Genomic DNA, 21,881 nt, shown 5'->3' with positions numbered 1-21,881 from the left:
CGCACTGTTAAGACAGCAGGTAAAAGTTGGTGTGTGTTTTTTCGGAGCTGCCTGCGACGCGCTGATGAGATCCAAAAAGATCGAAATCGCAATCCGCGTCTGGCAGTTTCGACAGAATACAGACCACTTCGAATTATTTTATTTAATTTCAAATCAGTTTATCGTATCCAATATTTAAACAATATTTTCGTCAAGTGAACTATTTTAATCAGTAAGTTTAGCTATGGGGAAATTACCTATAGTTATTAAATTGTTAATTAAAAAAGGCACTGTAAATTTGAAACCCTAATAATAATAATGAATATTTTTCAATGAGGGTGTTTATGCTTTAGATTTGGTGCTTTGTAAATGTTTTTTATTCACTCTCTCATCATCAGCTCTCATATACATTTTATGATTTTTGCGGAATTAAACAGTATAATGTAGTGATGCGTCTTTTAATTCTGTTGGCTGCTAATCTTCCAGTAATTCCTCATTTCTCCTAGTGAATGCTATGCTCATTTTTATAAAATAGCGAAAAGGAAAGTACACACAGCCATACGAGCCATTCTCTGTTCATGATCCGTGCTTAGTGCCACGTAATAAATACCATTCTATCACGTTTAACACGCGGCAAACCTACACATAATCATGAAGAATCGGAAATAACATCAAACGATCTAAAATTAGGAACGCCTGAACCATTATTAGGTTCAAATGGCGGAAAAATGATTTTAACATTAAACGTGACAGCAAAATCAAAACTGGCCTCATTATTTTGTTACTTATATGTAAAAGATTTCCTATGAGGAAGTAGAGAAAACCATTACTAAAAAGAAAAATAATAACCGCGAGGAAATAGTTCTAGAATATTATTTTATACTTATATTATACCCAATTTAATTTGCTAGATACGTTTTATACCTAACTGACTATTTACAAGAGAGCACGTATATACAGAAAATATAAAATCATTTAGACGTTAAGAATTACATAGAGTTAGAATAAATATTTTAGGGGGTTCGTTTTTTGATCTCGTTGTGTAGCGAATGATTTTTGACATTTTGAATTTTTTGATAATGCTCCCCAAATACACATAATATATTTGATTATTGAATGTATTTGATTATAAAGATTGGGTTGTCCTCACTCGGAATTTATAGAGTTACCTACCATCATGGTTTTGTTCGAAGCTCAGGGTTCCGAGTATGATTCCGGGTCTACGCCTAATTTTTATGAGATTAGTGAAAGAGAAAAAATACTTGGTCAATTCATTTTGAGAATTGATGTGGTAAAAGTTAAATTCATTTCTCGAAAATTTACTGAACTCGTACTTCCGCTTATTCATTTAAAAATAGCGGTTGCAGGAAATGGAAAAATCGCGAGAAAGACGAAGTCAAGTGATGGAAGTAGTAGGAACAGTTTCTTCATTAAAAATGAAAATTTCGGGTAAGAGACTGTGTTAGTAACCCAAAAAATATACCTTAGGGTTGTTCGGAGTCATTTCTTTTTTTTTTTGTGGAAATGAAAGACAGTTTTCGTATAATAAACAAATACTTTATTAAATTATATATTGACCGTTCTGGTCCAACACCTTTTGCCATCTTTCTGGTAGTAGCATAATTCCACGCTCATAAAATTTTTGGTCTTTGCTGGCAAAAAACTGATCGAGGAGGTTTTTGACCTCCTCATTTGAGGTGAAGGTTTTACCGTCTAAAAAATTTTGGAGTGACCGGAACAAATAATAATCCGATGGTGCCAGGTCTGGAGAATATGGTGGGTGTAGCATTGTATCCCATTCAAGCTGTAAAAGCTTTTGGCGAGTGACCAAACTTGTGTGAGGTCTCGCGTTGTCTTGGTGAAACACTACACCTTTCCTGTTGATTAGTTCTGACCTTTTCTGTTGAAGTGCATCATTCAGTTTGTCCAGCTGATGACAGTAGACTTCCGAATTAATCGTTGTGTTATCCGGTAAAAGCTAAAAAAAAACGATTCCTTTAAAATCCCACCAAACAGACAGCATCACCTTTTTTTGGTGAATATCGGCTTTGGAAATGGTTTGAGCCGGTTCATCTTTTTTGCTCCATGACCTCTTGCGTTTGACGTTGTTGTATACAACCCATTTTTCGTCCCCAGTGATGATGCGCTTCAAAAACGGATCATTTTCGTGACGTTTGAGAAGCGAATCGCAGACGTCAATGCGGCGACACAGATTTCTCTCTGTGAGAACATGGGGAACCCATACATCGAGCTTCGAGGATAATCCCAGGCCTTTCAAGTGGTCATAAACTGTTGAATTTGATAAATTTAACCTCAATCCGATCTCACGTGTTGTTATTCGCCGGTTCACATCAACTAATGCCTTTATCGCGTCTTTATCAGCTTCAACCGGCCTTCCCGAACGTGGTGCATCTTCGACATCAAAATTGCCGGATCGAAATTTAGCGAACCAGTTCTGGCACTGGCGTACTGTCAACACACCTTCTCCATACACATCAGTCAATTTCTTTCTGGCTTGAACAGCATTTTTACCCTTTCTGTAGTAAAACAGTAAGATATGTCGAAAATGCTGCTTATCGCTCTCCATATTTAAAAGGGCACCAACCAAAAACTACTGCGTAGAATTAATTGGAATTTTTCACACACAAGCCTTGCTATATGAGCTCTCAAAGCATATAAAAATTATACGGCTTAAATGTGAAGTTGGGTGCAAAAGAATACAATTAAATCCTCTGTCGGGAAAAAACGAAATGACTTTCCGAACAACCCTATATAAGACATAATACCTGTTTATTTTCTTGAGGGTTCTGGAACGTTATATAGGTAGATACTACTCGGACATAAATTTGATAATTGTCAACGATTCCCAAAATTTTGATTCTTTTTAACTATCAATTTTAAAAAGATTTGCAGAATGTAAGTTACATTTGTAGTACTTATACACCGGATAGTTTTGTTTCGGTGCGCCCACATCATACTACCTATTCGTGCACTCAAGAAACCCACGATCTAAAAATGGTTACGCAACAAACGAATATCGATTCACGGTCGCAAATAATAATAGAACAACAATAAAAACAGCACAATTAATTATAACGATAATTGTAGTAATAATAATCGTTCAACAATATACAATGCGAGTCAATTAAACTGCTATAACCTTCGACTGATTTCAGTGCGTTCCTTTGATAAAATAAGTAAAACTTGCAGATTGTTTTTACTCTCGTCGCCGCCTAACAGTTCGCACTCAATCGGTTCGTTGGTTTACTCCAATTTACTTGCCGAGCACGTACTTTTTCTCTCCGTAGATAGGTATGTAACAATAAGTACGTGTTCCGCTATTCATTAAACCGTCGAAGACTGTTTTAGCGTGACTAAAGGATTTCCAGAAGTGAAGGTCAAGAACTCGCTTTCCAGACGAACTGAATGATGCGACCAGCGGATGTCCTTATTGATGATTTATTCAGCAATTATTATCCACTTGACACGAAACACTCCTCGAGATTGGCGCAAACTACCTCCACTGACCATATTGCAGAATAAAAGAACTGTGTTTCTCAATCTACTTCATGGAAATATATTTCGAGATCTCTTACCCTCCGCTATTTCTAACTTGTATTTCTTTATGTTACATATATCGAATTCATTGAAAGGCCTCAGGTACTCAGGTAATCATCACAAAACTACTCTATTACCTCAGGATAAACGCCTTCTGTATCCTTGCGGTTTGATGAATCTACGGATATTGCGATTTGCGCAGCTTTTGTACGTATTGAATCTAATGATGGAAGAAGTGCTATTTTGTAAAGCTATTCCCACGAATACAACAGTTCAACACTTAATTTTGTAGTGACGGGGGGCAAAAGCCATGACTAATTCGAAATGTGGTTTTATTGACAGTCTGAAAGCGCTGATGCCAATCGGCAAGCTCTTGCGGCCAAAACCTCACCACAGGAATAAAATGAAGTCCTCAATATAGTTATAAAAACAGTAGGAAATTCTATTAAGGGGAAAGCGTTAGACACGTTTATTTATAAACATATGTAAAAATGTGGGTTCACTTCACTTTTGTTTTACGTTACAAATGTTACGTGGTTATTGGAAGACAAAATACTGAGTACTGACAAAAGCTTTGGTACTTTTAGCTGAACTTGTGATGTATTTACAGCATGTCAAGTCAGAATTTTCCAAATTTATTTGTGATCCAAAATTCCATTTAAAACAGGCTTTTCTTTCTCATCAATTCGAGCGACAGGCAAGGGAAGTTTAGGAATCATCCTAAAAGTAAATCGGTTGCAATTTGGGTACCGGGATTGGCTATATAATGAAAACAATGAATATCTACAATTAACCATAGAAGCTTTGAAATACAGTGTAAAATCTTTATAACGTCACTCGATTTAACGACAAACTCCTTAAAACGTCGAAATTGCTTGACTTTGGTTGGTTTACATTGTTTTCTATACAATATTACACTCTATATAGCGTCACGCTCACTCTATTTAACGACAACAATGCGGCATTATAAATCATTAAGCAGTACTTTCTAAGTTGCCGAAATAGATAAGAACTGCAGCTGTGTACGTTGTAGAAGAAGGCGATCCTGTCCCTCCACCAAGCATCAAACAAGCACTTGATGCAGCGAAACTATTAAACAAATACTTTCTATATAATTAAATTGATCCAGCAGTATCTAAAGATATGAGTGAGATACGTAACAAAATACAATTAAAATATTGGAGCAGCAAAAAACATTAGACGAAGATAATAGGCTTTATGCAATGTATGAATAATAATGTTCGTGTGCAAAATGTGTACTGTATTGGTAAATGCATATTATTATAGAATAGTAAAATAATATCTTTTTTTTCTCTCCATTAGCGACCACTCTTTATAACGCCGAAAAATGTTCAGTCCGTTAAGTGTCGTTATATAGAGTTTACACGGTATTTGATTTCATTTGCCCCTTCGTACTTAAACAAGTAGTTGAGTTTACGTTCTTTTCGATGCATCGCGATGGTTCAAATAAAAGGCAAACAGAGAAATCGCCTGATTTTAGAAAACGATTTAATTCTATGTAAGAAAAACGGATTTGCGATGAGAAAAATTGATTAACAAGAAACAGACGCAAGCATCACATCAATGTGAATGTGTACCTACGTGTTCATTGTTAATTTGTGTTAACCTAAGTTCTACCTAAACTTGAATTAATGTTTTCCTAATAAATACAATATCATGAACTAGAATGCTTTTATTTTATTTTTTACTTTAAAAGTCTCTTTAAGGGGGTCGCAGTTACTTTAAATTTTAAAGTAATTGCGACCTCCTTAAAGAGGCTTCATGACCCCCCAGGCGGTCGCTACCCACACGTTCAAAAACACTGCGTTACAACTTCTACCTTGCTGATATTATAAAAAGGCCTAGAAAGGACTAAAACGATTAGAGAATATTGCATAGATAAACTCAGGACAGGGAAGAATTGTGGTTTACGTCTAACCTTATGACTTTCCAAGCCATTATTTACTATCTGACCTAACAAGGAGTATTTTCCTGGAGGAATCTTGTCTACAAACTTGTTTCGTACAATGGGTTATAATGCAGTTTTGAAATGCTCTCCCAACTTATTTATTTCATATTCATCTACAGGTAGTGTTGGTTTGTTCCTCGTTCTTCGACTATTAATTTGAATGTAAAACACAATTTACGAAGTCATTGAAGATAGTTTTACTTTTCATTTTCCTCATTTACATAAGTATGCGGACTATGCACGAACGAACATATGCATACCTAACATATTCCTTTGTAAACATACTTTAGTCAGACTATTATAATACTGACTGCATGCGAAAGTCTCTGGAGGTATTTCTGGTAACGGATTTCTTGCTTATTGGTATTGGTATATGGCGTGCTGCTATTTTATTTCTAACATAAGAAGCAGCAAGGCGTCAAAGAAAAATATGGTGTTTTTGAACTCGAAATGTATACAGAAGTGCTTTTTGCTCTGTTAGTTTGCATCCCATTAATGTAACAAAATAAGAATTTTAAGAAATGTGCTGTACAGGTGAAAGAGTAAGGGAACATAGGGCCCTATGGAATTCAATAAGAAATAGGCCAGAGAGGTTGGTAGGATGGTACGGGACTAATTAGAGACATATTGGAAGCAGAAACAGGAGTTAAGAGTAGAAAAAGTAGACCTAGATTAGATTACTGTACAGAGAAATGCTAAGATTTGCTCAGGATAGGAAATAGTAAAGGGACTTGCCAAACCAATCTTAGGACTGATAACCTTATTATAATGATATACAAACGTTTGCATTTAAACGATAAATAACAAGGCTAAACTTTTTTACCATTAGAACATCCAGCCTTCCGTATATCAAAGGCATTTAACTACTTCCTTTTGTACTTCATCTGCACACATCCTGTGAATAGTTATTGTTTACGACCCATATCAAGACAATACAGAGAGGGTTGGCTAATATTCATGCAAAGCATATTCCATCATACGTTTTTCAATAGCGTTACTTCCAATGGCATTAAACAAAAGCCTCTTCTTGTACTCTTTGATTCGCTGACCGGCAATACTCAGTCAGGCAATACTAAAGTAAAGAAATTTACTGAATAAATTAAATCTTTGAAAATTCGTATTATGGTTTAAGAACCATTTTTAAACAACATAGATATTGATTACTTCATACATAACCGAGACGCATGACCTCCAGATTAAAACGATTGCTAAGGATAGGGGAGGGCACCGGTTCAATTCCGGGTCCGTCTCCCTTGTCCAAGTTTTTCTTGGGTTTCATGGATCACTTAAGCAAATGCTGGGGAAGTAATATTCCACAGATAATCTATCACTCCATTCTGTCATCATTTCGTCTGTCTCATCATTCTTACCCCTACCGCCACCCCTGTCCTCATTCCAACGATTCTTCCTTATCGTATTTCGAAACAGTCGAGCAAAATTTAGAAGAGTGAAGAGGTACTTAATGTTACATTTGATTTAAAAACGACGAGTTACTAAAGACGACAAGGTTTTACTATAGGCCATGAACACTTTCTATTGCAAATTGATCGTTTACAACAGCGGTTCTTAGTGTAGGCGTAAATCGATACAAACTGAAGTAGGAACCGTAATAACCTTCTCAACAACTGCAGAGTATTCAATCCTTAAGTTCGAACCAAAGGTCATTCAAATTTGAATTAACTGATAATATCAATCAAATTCTCATACTGCGATATAGTCAACATTGATGGTTTAACCTGATTTGCGAATGGATTCTATATTCAGTGGCTGTCCTGTAAATCCTGTTGAAAGTATTCTTTCAAGGATTTTTTGAGGTTCAATAGATGCTCATTTATAGTTTTATCCACATCTGCCGTTGCTTATAACGCATTTTTTTGAAAAATCTGTTTGGAAGAGTAAAACATTAGTAACTCTCTCATTTTAAGGGTAGTAGTGATGTTTCAGTCAAAAAGACCTCCTCGCCTATATCATAAAATAAACCGTTGGTCTTTCATTGATGGTTTGGTCATTTTATTAGGAAAAAACGCCATATCTCGCGGAACCTCTGCGACCTTTCCACGGAACACCATTTGGTTTACAGTACATATTGGAAGGTTTTTTCTGAATTATTCTCACAAAATTATTTAGATAAACAAATCGACACCCTACGCACGAAAAACAGTTCTCTTTTCCGGATACCTATGATCTTATATTAGGCCTATCTTTTTAGATATTTTTTTCATTTCACTATGCCACTAAATTTAGAAATTTTATGTGGAAAAAACGGATTTGCGATGAGAAAAATTGGTTAACAATAAACTGACGCAATCATCACATCAATGTGAATGTGTGCCTGCTCCTTCTCACATTAATAATTCATGTCACCCGTACTTAATTGTTAATTTGTGTTAACCTAAGTCCTGCCTAAACTTGAATTAACCTTTTCTTAATAAATACAATATCATAAACTAGAATGCTTTTATTTTATTTTTTACTTTAAAAGTCTCTTTAAGGGGGTCGCAGTTACTTTAAATTTTAAAGGAATTGCGACCTCCTTAAAGAGGCTTCGTGACCCCCCAGGCGGTCGCGACCCACACTTTAAAAAACACAGCTTTAGAATTTCTACCTTGCTGATATTATAAAAAGGCCTAGAAAGGACTAAAACGATTAGAGAATATTGCATAGATTAAACTCAGGACAGGAAAACATTGTGGTTTACGCCCATCTTTATATGACTTTCCATGCCATTATTTACTATCTGACCTAACAAGGAGGAGTATTTTCCTGGAGGAATCTTGTCTACAAACTTGTTTCGTGCAATGGGTTATAATGCTCTCAACTAATTTATCTTACGTATCTCGCGGAACCCCTACGACCTTTTCAGGGAACACCGTTTGGTTTACAGCACATATTGGAAGATTTTTTCCTCAATGATTCCCACAAAATTATTTAGATGTCCAAATCAACACCCTACGCACGGAAATACGCTCTGTTTTCGGGTTACATATGATCTTATATTAGGCCTAAGTTTTTAGTTATTTTTTCATTTCACTCTGTCTTTATTGCGTCCTACATTTTTGTCGTTGCAAATTGAAGTAATCAAGGAAGTGCTTGTTCATCTGTGTGTGGAAGCCGCCGTCATTTTTACAATGGGATTCAACAAAACCTGATTTATTTCAATTATCAAATTCATTTTCGTTTCTATGTTTTCTTTTGAAACGTAATAGAATGAGCACGTGGTGTTTGCGTAACAGCCAAATACTAGCTGACCTACATTGTTAATGTATGTACGGACATGCATATGTATGTTACGTAAATGTATAACCACATGCCATTTTCAAATGTTAAATCGCTCAAAGAAAAACTGAACATTTAAATACATTTAAATAGCTCAAAAGATATGAACGCCGTTTTTTTTGTTTTCAACAAATCGCATAATAAAGCCTTCTGTTTATGCTCATAAATTTTATAGCATATGTGGGAAAAAAACATGTGGTTACAACTGCATATAATAAAAATACAAACACATGTTTTTGCAAAGCTGCTGTGATAAAAATAATTGCATATTTTTAGATCCAATTCTACGATATCATACGTATAACTAACAGCGTTATTTTATCTATGTTTGTTTTGTTTCAGAACAAGACTCGGGGAGAGAATGTCAAGTATGAGCTCAACCCTTGTCGAAACAGTCAGCATTAATTATGAAGATTTTAACGAAAGCTTTCTCACCTGCGGAACTTGTCTGTGTAAGAAATTGCTTTACTTCTGTAAAACGAAAACTATCATGCTCTAACAATCATTTGATCGTATTTTCTATAACATTGCTTGCGATTATAAAATAAATAAGACTTTGTCATATACGTACTTTTGTTGCTATCATTAAATTAACAATACAAAAGATTAATATCGGTGTCAGTAACACGAGACGTAAAGGCAATAGAAAGAATAAAAATCAATTGTGTATTGTTTATTCAAATTTTATCCAGAAATATAAATTGCTGAATTATTTGAAGTTCAAAAGTAAGAAACTCTGCGGCTTATTAAAATATCAGTAGTACGTAGAAAGTACTAAAAAAAATAATCTAAATCATATGTAGTTCGTAGTTCATAAGCATTCCAACACATTAATCGTTGATTCTAATTCATTCATCTTCCACCCTTCACAACGTTTCTTTCTCATAGTTTCCATCTTGTTGTTATTTTACTTGTAAATGCTAATAACAGTACAGTATTAACGAAATATAAAGACGAAATATTGTTACAGATCGCCTGTGGACAGGTGGAAGTAAATATCTTTCCGTATCCTAAAATAAAATCAAAAAAACCCCATTTCACTTCAGCACATAAACCTGCACCCGCGACCGTGTCCGCTATAAAATAGGAAAGGCATTTTGCGTCGTTTCAGTTGACGTTATAGAGACACCTTTTCTTTCTTTTTTAGGTATGTACGATGGCAACGAGCACACCCCCAAATTGTTACAATGTTCGCATACTGTCTGTTTGCACTGTTTAACACGTATTGCGGCCTCGCAGACTAGAGATACCGGCTCTTTTCGTTGTCCGATATGCAGGGAATTGATAACTATACCGAGGGGTGGTGTCCAGGCTCTGCCGCCCTCCTTTCTAGTGAATCAACTTCTCGACTTGATGTCCAGGCAGAGGCGTGAAGTAATACCGAAATGTTCAGTGCACATTAATCAAGAACTGCTGTTTTGTGAAACTTGTGATACGGTCTTTTGCACCCTGTGCATGGGTGGTTCGCATAGCGATTCGTCAAATAGTTGTGCCGAACACACCATCATACCATTTTCCATAGCTATCAAAAGGATGTCGGAAATTTTGTTGTACAAAGCTAATGAGTGTATCTCGAAGGTACGTCATACAAAACAGCAAAATATCTCCACCCTTGTAATGTTCAAATTATGATATGTCATGTATTAAATACACAAGAAGTTCCTGCTTCAAAATTTTCAAAAAATCAAATTAGGCATCTTCCTCAGAATGAGAGCTTCCCGAGTATCGTAGCACGTCTATAATCTTCGCAGTCGTTTTATTTTTAACTTTTAATCTTAGAAGTCTCTGAATGGCATATACGAGGATAATATGAAAATTTCTTCTAGAAGAAACTTGATTCTTTAATTTTGTATGCATCAGTTTCTGGTTCAATTTCCTCATCATCGCCACTGTAAATTATTTTCCAGCGATTGTCATTTTTCTATGTTTTAAAAAATGGGAAAGTTAGAAGAGGTCAAATCAGTGTAATTACGTCTTCATAAGCCTGTACATTATCCTGATAAAAGAGCACATTTTTCTGTGCTAAATGCATTCCAATAACTCAACAGTCCTTCACTATTATTCTTTGTCCTTTTGAAGACAGTTATCTACATTATACTTTCAGAAAATTCAGTATTTACGATTGATTTTTGCCAAGCTTTGCTATTAATTTAGGAGAAACTCGAACGCGAAAATCTCTTCTTCCCAGTTTTGCCCTGATTAAGATCTAATCAACGAAATACCACTGCTAGGAATAGCTTCATGGGAATTAAAATATAAGTAGCAATTTAAAACAGTTTCGTTAGCGTCTGTTTATGTTACGCACTTCTGATAGAACTTTAGTAGGAATTTTCAGATCATCCACGTACATATGCGAACGTAGAAGACCAAATTGTAGTCAACAATGTTTTTCACTTGTACTTTTAATTATTTTGCCAAAGATAAATTTGAACATTGAAGGGTGGACAGTGTGAACGACATGTAAATCATCATTACAGTTAAAAATAAATCGACCGTTGTAGTTGACTCAAGCACAGGAAGGAGTCGGCAGGGAGCTACAGAGACTCGACGAATCCAAAGAGAGATGTTTAGAAAAGGTGAATAGCACGTTTCACCAAGTGCAGGCGATGCTAGATAAACGAAAACAAGAAATGGTCACCGCGGTTGAATCTCTTTGTGCCGACAAACGTAAAGTCTTGGAAGAGCAACATTCCTTAATTGAGGCGGAGAAAAACAAGGTACGGTAAGTTCCACGCACGACACGAGGGGCAAGACAGATTCGGACAAAAAACATAAATAAATGGTGAAAATTCATCTAATAATTTCAAATTTCCAATGCCCATCATGAATTTTTTCCAAGTGATTTCACTTGCACAAAAATTTATTTTTAAAAAAAATTATAATTTCTTTTCAAAATCAGAATAAAAGTGGGATTATAGATCCTGATTCAGAGATGGGGGAACCTGCGGCCCGAGACCGCATGCGGCCTTCGCGAGTTTCTTATGGGGCCTTCATGAAAGTTATAATTAATATACAACGATAAACAATTTAAAAAATTAACAGAATTATGCAAATAACTTGCTGCAATTCGTTGAATATTACAAGAATTACAACGCTGCAGTGATCTTTCATAGTCTGAAGTTTGAAGCCATCTCGAATTGATAAAACTATACAAAAATTATAACGTCCCAAGTCGCATTTATATATGGGTATATCGACCTTTGCGGTCTCCTTTATTACTACCTAATTTAAATGTGGCCTCTATTGGTAAACATTCCCCACTTCTTTCCTAATCTATTATGATTGTTCCGTTTTTACACGTTTGAGCATGATAGTATGTGGCCTAAAAGCATAGGGTTTTTTAATGAAAAAACAAAATTGAAAATTTCACTTGCAGTTTCAGAGATTATCAAAAACAAATAAAGCTCTATCTTTTTATAATACAAAAATAGAAATTACAGGATAGTGATAATCATTAGTATACATTTATTACCAAAAAAATGGGAAGTTTTTGTAAATTTTTGGTCACCTTGAATCTAAAAGGTGTTTGCTGTAGTAGGTACAATAATTAATAATTACAATTTTATAAGAATTCGGCAGAAATCAACCTCGGAACGTATTCAGCGACATAATTATTAAAATTTGTTATTCAGTTAAAAGGTTATACCTTATAAATAATTAACATTTCAAATGAGGCGCCACCCTGTTTTACTATTATTCGTAACTCGTAGTAACCTCTAACATTTCTGGTAGGTAGAACAAGAATGCCAAGGTCTTCAGTATCAAGTAGAAGTGCGTAATATAACCCAGAGGATCGAAAGTTTAACAGAAAAGCTTGACGCGGCTTCTAATTTGGGGGAACCCCGAGAAAATGCGTTTCTCACTTGCGAATTCTCGCACAACAATAGTCTCACAACGATAGAGGAAAGTCTGAGTGATCTAGGCAAAGTACGAACTAGTACCACCTTTCCTAGCCTTTGCACTGCCCGAGTAGAAGACGAAATGATCTCAGGCATTACAGGTACTGTCGTACTATATTCGGTCGATTACCACGGCAACCCCCAACGTCTAGGGGGAGATCCTGTCTCGGTGGAAGTCCTACCTGTAGAACCGGAAAACACTGCAAATAGTTTACCGGTACAGGTCACCGACTGCGAAGATGGAACTTATAAGATTCAGTTTAAACCAATACTAGCCGGCCGATATGGGATAAAAATAATGGTTCTGGATAGGCCCATCAAAGACAATCCTCTGTATTTCGACGTTTCGGAACATAACAGTCCTGTGTCAATATACGGAAGTAGAGGCAGTTGCAAAGATGAATTCATGCAACCTGTTTCGATTGCTATCGATGACAAAGATCAAACAGTGTACGTTTTGGACACAGGAAATTCAAGAATAAAAGTTCTTAGTTCCAACTTTGAATTTATTCGGCACATAACCAACGATGGTCTTAATGGACGAAGTTGTACAGGTAAATTATATGAACTAAGGTTCGCAAATAAACTTTAAACGTTTTAAAAGCTTTACTATTTAGTGACCGCTATTTTGTAGGTATAGCTGTGTCAAATAATGGTTTAGTTATTGTGAATTGGAGAACGAAAGCTGTAACCGAAATGACAACCGTTGGTCAGACAATAAAGACTTTTAGTTACAATGCCTTTCAAGAACCGATAGATATCACATACGATAAAAACTACGGCCACATATTGGTGGCCGATAACGGATTAAGTGCCATTTGTGTTTTCGATTCCGATGGAAAATATCTTTTCCAAGTAAGTTCAACTCTGTTAAAAAATGTGCAGTATATAAACAAAAAAAATATATACAGAAATAAGTAGCAAGCTTGTAGGAGGTAGTAGAGCACTATAAAACAAAAAAATTGAGTAAATGTTTGGTGGTACAAAGATCCACCGTTTTCTAGAAAAACGTATTTGAAAGTCCGGTCCGGCCCTGGCAAGATCTCGCAGGGAAATACGGCATTGCAACGCCTCATTCCATCAGTTAAAACATCCGTGTTATACGAGTATTTCTTTTGTATTATATGTTCTTATTATCATATCGAGGTGTCCTTTAAATAGTACTGCATACCTACTATGAGGGATGAACAATGTAGTTATTTAATTAATTGTTGTCACAATGGGCTTCTAAAGATTATTATGTGTAGCAGCGTAATAGTAAACTGTTGATATTTACTTTATTAATCGTTCCACAACCGTCACTGTTTACATTTTTCATCGATGTGGTTGCTTAGTTGTTATCAAAATTTCTCTATACGTTGGTAATTCACGTCCAGAGCCGGCTTCGGAAGGCAAATTCTTACAAATTCTTTTGTCCCTTGACCACATTGCTTTACTCACCATGGGATTCCCTCCAAAGCTTACTACTTACTTCAGAAACACCCTGCATATATAAGCTTCAATTTTTGAATGTACTCCAATTTTTAATTAACTGAAAATATCATTGAAAAGTTTTCTCAGACAATCGAAACATATTGGAAACATTGCGATTAACATAATATTTGTGCAAAATAGGTTCTTAAATATGTAGGAATATTTTTTTTTCAGGTAGGGAAAAAAGGAACATTTAATCTTCTTTCTTCAGTCGCAGTAGGGCCTTCTAATGAAATAATAGTAGCAGATACAAGAATTCAAGTATTTTCCGCCAAAGGTGATTTTATGGAACTTATTTTTGATGAAGGGAAAGGTAAGACTATTTGCATTTTAAATTTATCAATTTCTCTAGTAAATAATTATTAGGAAAAGGAAGATATGGAGGGGTTGCTGTAGATTCAGAGGGTTACATTTTGGCAAGTCGATCTGAGCAAAAGGGTCGCAACTATGTTCAAGTACTCGCTTTAAATAACAAATCAGTTAATAATATAATAGATTCTCATGAATACAAATTAAAAAGGCCCAGTGGCATTGCAACTACTTCAGATGGTTATGTTATTGTAGTAGACTTAGGAAATAACTGTATAAAAAAGTACAGATACTTATAGAAAGTAAACTTTATAGCAGCAAGATTCCTTACCTTGAGAGAGAGATCTCTTCATGTGATTATTTCCTGTGTACAGAACGTTTTAAAATTTTTAGTCTGTTATATACTTATGGGAAATTGATTGGAGCTAACGACCAAAACCAATTAAGAAAATTAAAAAAGAAAGTAGCTTATAAATTGTAACAGCAATGGTATTTTTTTGGTATAACACCAAATATGTGCACTTAACTCTTGTCACACTTTTATCCAGGATATCTCATATGTACTTTTTATTAAAATTATATTTTATCATAATAATTCAGATTTCATTTGATTATCTATTAATAGTTTCTGTGCATTCTATTTTAAAAGTAATTGTTTAATTTCATTCAGTTTCCCATCTTAAAAAACAACTCAGTCTTTTGTATTGCCTGTGTACTTAATATTTTTTGTACTTTTATACATCTGCAGCACATTATATAGTACAACTATTTCAATTATATTAATTTGTGATTTGCTTGTATCTACCTTTTAAGTTGACTTTGAAAGTGTTGCTTGTAATATATTCTAGTCATTAGACTTATTTTTGTATTACTTCTCAAACAGTTGTACGAGAATAAAAGTTGGTTTAATCTCTTATAATGTGGTTTTATTTAAAAGTCATTATTAAAGAGTACTTTATACCAAAGACTTCCAAAATAGAACCTCAATCAGTCATGTCCCATATATTTTTTATAAAGTTTTCGAAATATAAAATTATGGGCATCTAAAGAGAACACGTCTAAATAAAAAGTAAATGAATATTTTATCAGCAATTTCTAAGTGAATAATACATACTTAGAGTTATATAAAATAAATCATTGTAGGTAAATTTAGTTACTCAGTAATACATACAAGTAACCTTTCAATATGCAGTTAAGACAAACTGCATAACATGATATTAATAGTATTACAAATTACTGGATACTACCTATTTACGTTAATTCTTTATCAGTTATTTAAATTTCAAAAAAGTAAATTTGCCAAGTAATGGAAGTTTCTTAAAAATTTACCTGGCTCCATGCTAGCAACTTTTGCCGGTACATTTCTGTATTCTTCATGCACTCCTTTTTTATAAAAGAAACATATGATCATTTAAATTATTATAATGTACAAATAAAGTGTTAATAAGTTTTATTTCACACATACTACCGATTTTAACTCAAAACGACACCACCGTTCTCGCAACTCTGAACGTTTCGAGGAACAACGCTCAACGCAACATTTAAGTTACTATCACATATAAATTCTTGTTCGTCAAAATTGATAGTAGCAAAATTTTTCGAAACATTACCTAATTATAATTTTGAGATACAATACATTACAGACCGCACTTTTCATTAAAATTGTACTGTTAAAAAGTTTATGTTCATTTGATACGTACCACTCGCGCCACTACGTGAAATAGCCGGAAATTGCTTTTAATCATAGATAAGTTTTGATGGTTTTTTATCCCACCCTTCTTCCACGTCCATTTAGCCAACATTGTCGATTACGATTCTAGAGTATTCAACATTTTTAAAAAATATACAAAGTATATGTCGAATATAACCCTTTTAAGTTGTATTATAACGTTTATGCCAATAATAAACAAGAACTCCAAAAAATTAAATCAAAAACCGAAGTGATCTTACGTGTGCCTACACATGCAGATCGTTACCATTGAAAGCATACAAACGATCAGTTTTCATTGACTTGCGCACCACAGACAAAAGAAGAGCAAGGAATGACAAGGAAGAACAAAAAGACTGACAATGAGCAGAATTTTCAATAATGTTAAGCGATAAATATCGAATAAACCGTAGCAGTATTGAGTAATAAAGTACAAAATAAAATGAAAAGGCAGAATGTGCTGTGATGACAATATCAATTCACAAACTGTTTAAAATGGATAGGAAAATGTTTACAATTACTATTATTTAGATGTGATGTCGGGCCACACTCAGGGTACCCCGGCGAGGGTACGGAAATCATCACCGAGTTCCAAACAGGGCCCTTTGAAGGCTACGGTACCTATGTCTTCATTACTGAAGAATTCTAACAACCTAAGAAGAAACAGTCCGAATTTATCACCTACTTGTAGTTGGAAAAATCGTTTTTCTCCGGATCGTTCATCAGGTCAGAGAAGTCCTGGTTCTGCTTCATACAGAGGTAACTTTTTTGTAATGATTTATAATTTAAATTAACTGGAATAATTTGACTTTTTCTTTCCTTGTGCTGAACGTATGTTAAGTTTACATTTTGTTTAATAAAAATATGTGAACGGGTATTTCTAATATCTCCTTACAGTTTTCTTATAATACTTGTTTAGAATATCTAATTTATTAAATCATAAGTGGTACAGACAACTGATGTAATGTAGCTTTAATCAGTAGTCCAATGAATTACAAATATATTTACCTGTATAAATTTTATATTACAATTTGTGTATATATATATGTGTGTAGGTAAATCAGAATCATTAGAGCATGCTACAACCTCCGACGTTATTAGGAGGACAGCATCTTTAGATACAATTTATTTAAAAGGACAGTGGCCAAGAGATATGCTATATTGGCAGCATAACTTTTTGCAAGTCGATAAAGCCACCCAGGTAAAATTATTTTGATAAGTTTTTCTGTTGAAATTAAAAAGTAAACCAACTAATTATTACAACTTATTGGTTTCAAGACTGATGAGGCAGATTTACTAGATGCCAGAAAAATGCATGTTATAGCTGAAAATAGTGAGGATAAACTTGAGAAAGTAATTATAAGGCAAAGATTACAGAGAAATAATAAGGATTCTACAGGCAAACATTTGGTATCTCCTAGCAACTTAGCAATGGCAGGTGATCATTCACTTGTTTTACCAAGTACTAGCTCACAAACAAGTGCATGTAAGTCTCTATCAAACAAAACCAAATTTTCTTATTCTTTCGTTTAGCCTTTTTAGTTTCACCTATTTCAAAGGCAAATCCAATCAATATACCCCTTAAACCTATACCAAAACCTACAATACGCAGTTCAGTTGAGGGTCTTAATCAAGAAATAGAACGACTGGTTTTAAGAACTTCTTTATCTGGTTCAGATTATTTTGATAAAAATGAAGACTTTGGAAAGGTTGTTAGAAATTTCAAATCATATTTTGAATTTTGGTTAGTAAAATTAAACTTTTAGTTTTGTCAAGTGGTTCCTGAGGGTCATAGGGCACCATTGGCTGAAATTTTTAGAACAACAAGATCTGTAAACACACAGACGCCTGTGAAAGGAGAATTCACTGGAAGTTGCCATTCTTCAGGTATACCTTTTAACTTTTTAGTCATGTAAATGCAATTATGATTCAGTTATAACCAGAAATTTACTACTGTACCAATATGTACCTAAGTCTCTTTTCTTTACCCAAACTATAATATCTCAACTTTAAAATAAAAATTTTTTCTTTAGGCCCTCCTTCTAGAGAGTCAGCTTCCCCTTTAATACCTGGTCATTTGGATTCATCACCTGGAGACACAGGTTTTTGTAATTACTTTATTCCTTTTTTAATACAATTTTAATATTCAATGTTCATTCCAATTATTGATTTCCAAACTAATTTTAATTTGTTTTTAACATTTTAAATATAAAATTTAGTTTCGTTGTCATTAAAGAGAAAGTTTTTTTTGAAAAATATTCTTATCGCTCCTTCCTTAGAGGCGTTTTAACAGGCGAACCGCGAAAATTAGAATGGAATTTCTATTAGAGATTATTTAGTTGAGTGAATATGCACATTATGCACCAGAATAAGCACATGGGAAATTATTGGATGGAAATAAAACATGTATACATGTCTATTCTAATAAATTCTCACATAAAGATTAGTAATCGTGAGAAGAATGGAAATTAAATTCACGAATTGTTAATACATATTTTAGTGATACCTCTAAAAAAGCCTAATGATTCTAAAACTGTTTGTTATATGTATAATATTACTACCGTTTAATATTAGATTATTCATTTAAGAATGTCTGTTTTCTTTAATTTCATAAAAAGGTGGAAGTCAAGGTTCAAGTCCTGACCACGAAGGTGGTAAATTAGGTACGTCACCGCATATCAATCGATTCTTAGCTCGTGAGCCTCCAGATGGTTGTGAAAAGGTCCATTTGAAATCTTTAAACGAGAAGCGAGATTTAACATTGGACAGTGGTCCGCAGCCCTGCAGTTTCCAGCTCAAGCCAAGCTTAGGTTCGGCATTTCAGTTGTTGCAACCGAGTTCAAATTCGTCTCCTGACCGAGAATTACCGCTAGTGCCCTCTCAGCCAGACTTTGTATAGTTTGTTGTTGAAATAGTAGTTTTCTAAAGATCGTTTTATATATACATATTATTCTGTTGAATTTTGTCATTGCAATGAAAAAATTGAACTAAATTTTGAGAAGTTGAAGTATGGATATTTTTCGAAAAAGTATTTAAACAAATAGGTTGTAAGTTATCACAAAATTGCACTGCCTTTGGTCTTTAAACGAACTTTTGCGTTGGCTTTTATTTTTCAGTAAAGCGGTCTTTAAAACAGTCCCGAGAACATCTCACACTAACCAACACAACAATATTGTAATATTGTAATGTAACTTATTTTCGCAGATTTATATTTGAAAAACACCAATGATCATATTCTCATTTTTAAATATTTCCTTACATTAACTTTGGGCATATTGAATGTTTTTTTACTAAGTCCTAAGTTAGTAACTGGAACTTCTATTGGGTAATTAATACTTTCGTGCGAATTTATTATCACTTAGTGTGAAATGTTCCTTAATTTAAGTATAAGTATGCACGTCACAACAATTTTTTACAAGTATTTCAAACACTTTCTTGCTTAAAACACAATTCGCGTTCAAATAATATTGTGTATGTCTACACTTTAGTAGACAATAATAATTATTATAGTAAAACATTTCAATCTATTTCGGTTCTTCAAGGTATTCCTGTTCCTAAATATGCATACAGCTAATTGCCTCAACGAATACTACTAAAAAATTGTTGTATGTCTGCGAATAATGTCTCATTTAAACAACAGGTTCTGTAGTTGATAATTTTGTACATTCCGTATAGGAAAGTTTACTTAGAGGTATGGTCAGTGCTTCAAATCACATCTGTTTATATACATTGTGATTTTCTTACGATTAGATATAGAACTTGTTCATTAACAATTATAAACATTATCAAAGGAAAAGCGATTGTTATTAGAAAAGTGAAAAGAAAAAAAATGTTTCTAATGAAATACGATGGGTAGCACTGATCACCACATTGTGTTGTGGAATGGACTGCAAGAAGCTGTGATCTTTTTAAAGGGTATACATTTACAGAACCACTTGTTAGCTCGTGTGTTTTAATACAGAGTATTTTAATTGTTTGTACCTTTTTGTAGAGCAGTATGGCCAGGTTAGTTTACTAAATGTAATCTCTTTGTTATTTATAGAAATATGTTACCTTCATTAGGCAAAAAATTAATATGAGCATCGGTATTCATTTGTAACGTAAATGCATTGAAAGGGTATAACAAAGCTTTTCATAAAATTAATATTACATGTATATTTTTTCCCTCTAATTTGCAGTAATGTAGTAATTGTTTATTTCGTTTTCAGTCTCAGTAAATTTGAAGAAGTTTCAATGTAAAGAACATTACATACCTACTTATATGTATATCTTTGATTTGCAAGTATTTATATTTAAGGAAAACTTACGTTATGAAATGAATACGAATTTTTAAATTGTCCACAGATTTTTGTGTATCAAAATTTTTATAGTTTAATTTTTTAGTACAAATGCTGTGATGTTTTTATTTTTAAACTTTCTTGTAACCTTTGTGATACTTTTTGTAAGGCCTTATCTTGTCGTTATCCTCTTGGAACTAGGAGCAGCATTTATAAGCCAAAGAAATTTATTAAAAGTGCAATTTTCTGTGGACATTACATTCTAATACATGTATGTTAGACATATCTAATAAATGGACTGACAATTATTCTCATTTAGTTCTTTCTCCTTCATTATATTTTACATATTAATGAAAACAGACTGCACTTTCACCGAATTTAATCTGATAACTTATAATACAAAAATAAAATGTGGATACTTAAAAGCAAAGATAAAAATGGTTCATTATTTATTAAATTATATTTATAATAAAAAATGAACAGTCATAAATTACAATACAATAAACTAGAACCTCAACTTTTGGAAGAACCATTTGTTTTTGCCCTGCTTGTACCTGTCCTCAAATTTTACACGAATTTGGAACCTGATCTTCTTTCGCTTAATCGGGTCTTTAAAATCTTTAATATTGACTTTTTGGTCCGATGTTAAGTCAAGAGCGGAGTACCGTGTGGGCATTAGGTGATTGTAGTTGATTACCTGAATTGATGTGCAATATATTTATAACATAAAATGTTTGAGCACCTTTAGATGAGAAGCCCTTGTTACATGCACAATAGCTAATGACACTGATATCATCATTAATAACTTAAAACTTATCTTACCTTAATAAATGGCTTAATTTTAGAACGCTTGTGTATTTTTGCTTTGCCCATTCGTTTATGAACTTTTCTGGGGTATCTATCAATACCAGCAACTACAGCATGCCCATAAGGCTTTTCTGAAGTTCCATCATCGTTGTTTTTCACGACGACAGCCTTTCTACCTGCGTACCGGCCGCTTAAGACCAGTACGACTTTACCTATTTTCATTATTTTGCCCATGATGAGGCTAAAAATTAAAAAAAGATTATAATACGTCCAACAACAGCACCTAACCTTAAAAGCTATTATTCTTCAGTAAGAAATTAATATCTGTACTAGCATCGATTAATAATTACATCAATTAGTTTTAATTCAATAAATGCAGAATGAAAAGCTAAATACAAAAATTTCATTTAATTTTTTGGATGATTATGGATAAACATAAAACTTACCACAACAATTATTCTAATCGAAAAGAGTTACTTGCTGGATTGTCGATATTACTTACGACGCTCACCGCGATAAGCAAAAATACCTATTTCAAAATGTTGTGATCTTGTATCAATAACAAGTTGTGGAAAAATTAATAGTTATTATACATTCCTTGCTTCTATTTATTCATTTATTTAATA

General features: G+C 33.8%; 3 protein-coding genes across 9 annotated transcripts in view; 2 read left to right on the top strand and 1 right to left on the bottom strand.

Moving 5' to 3' along the window:
• LOC108733585 (tripartite motif-containing protein 3) overlaps window positions 1-15,379 on the top strand; it is a 47,285-nt gene extending 31,906 nt beyond the window's left edge. For 3 of the 5 annotated variants that reach the window (XM_018464791.1, XM_018464793.1, XM_018464790.2), the window contains exons 2-9: window positions 9,125-9,234; window positions 9,753-9,773; window positions 9,930-10,360; window positions 11,284-11,499; window positions 12,515-13,235; window positions 13,316-13,536; window positions 14,329-14,467; window positions 14,521-15,379. In XM_018464791.1, coding sequence (XP_018320293.1) covers window positions 9,125-9,234; window positions 9,753-9,773; window positions 9,930-10,360; window positions 11,284-11,499; window positions 12,515-13,235; window positions 13,316-13,536; window positions 14,329-14,467; window positions 14,521-14,762 — 2,101 coding nt within the window. In that variant the 3' untranslated portion in view covers window positions 14,763-15,379. Of the gene's footprint in view, window positions 1-9,124; window positions 9,235-9,752; window positions 9,774-9,797; window positions 9,870-9,929; window positions 10,361-11,283; window positions 11,500-12,514; window positions 13,236-13,315; window positions 13,537-14,328; window positions 14,468-14,520 lie in introns of those variants that run through there. The other 2 variants (XM_018464792.2, XM_018464794.1) reach the window with 2 other exon arrangements.
• A 1,119-nt stretch (window positions 15,380-16,498) lies between these two features.
• On the top strand, window positions 16,499-20,756 carry LOC108733586 (glucocorticoid-induced transcript 1 protein). Of its 3 annotated transcripts, none has more exons than XM_018464797.1 (7): window positions 16,499-16,930; window positions 17,227-17,372; window positions 17,450-17,657; window positions 17,714-17,880; window positions 17,938-18,058; window positions 18,205-18,279; window positions 18,790-20,756. In XM_018464797.1, the coding sequence occupies exons 1-7, from the start codon at window positions 16,708-16,710 to the stop codon at window positions 19,068-19,070; spliced, it is 1,221 nt and encodes a 406-aa protein (XP_018320299.1). In that variant the 5' UTR covers window positions 16,499-16,707; the 3' UTR covers window positions 19,071-20,756. The 3 variants fall into 3 exon arrangements, with proteins under 3 accessions (XP_018320299.1, XP_018320298.1, XP_018320297.1); XM_018464796.1 differs by having other exon boundaries at window positions 17,705-17,880; window positions 18,205-18,273; XM_018464795.1 differs by having other exon boundaries at window positions 17,705-17,880.
• Window positions 20,757-20,880: 124 nt separating this feature from the next.
• On the bottom strand, window positions 20,881-21,877 carry LOC108733588 (60S ribosomal protein L27). Its single transcript, XM_018464798.2, has 3 exons — window positions 21,702-21,877; window positions 21,271-21,496; window positions 20,881-21,145 (listed from the first exon to the last, which is right to left on the bottom strand). Exons 2-3 carry the CDS (start codon window positions 21,487-21,489, stop codon window positions 20,954-20,956), a joined length of 411 nt encoding a protein of 136 aa, XP_018320300.1. The 5' UTR covers window positions 21,490-21,496; window positions 21,702-21,877; the 3' UTR covers window positions 20,881-20,953.
• Window positions 21,878-21,881: the final 4 nt, after the last annotated feature.

Source organism: Agrilus planipennis, unplaced genomic scaffold (assembly GCF_000699045.2).
Source record: "Agrilus planipennis isolate EAB-ADULT unplaced genomic scaffold, Apla_2.0 scaffold41, whole genome shotgun sequence".
In the NCBI taxonomy this organism is placed as follows: Eukaryota; Metazoa; Arthropoda; class Insecta; order Coleoptera; family Buprestidae; genus Agrilus; species Agrilus planipennis.
Note: the sequence above shows the minus strand (reverse complement) of the source record. Positions and strands in the feature narration are given on the sequence as shown.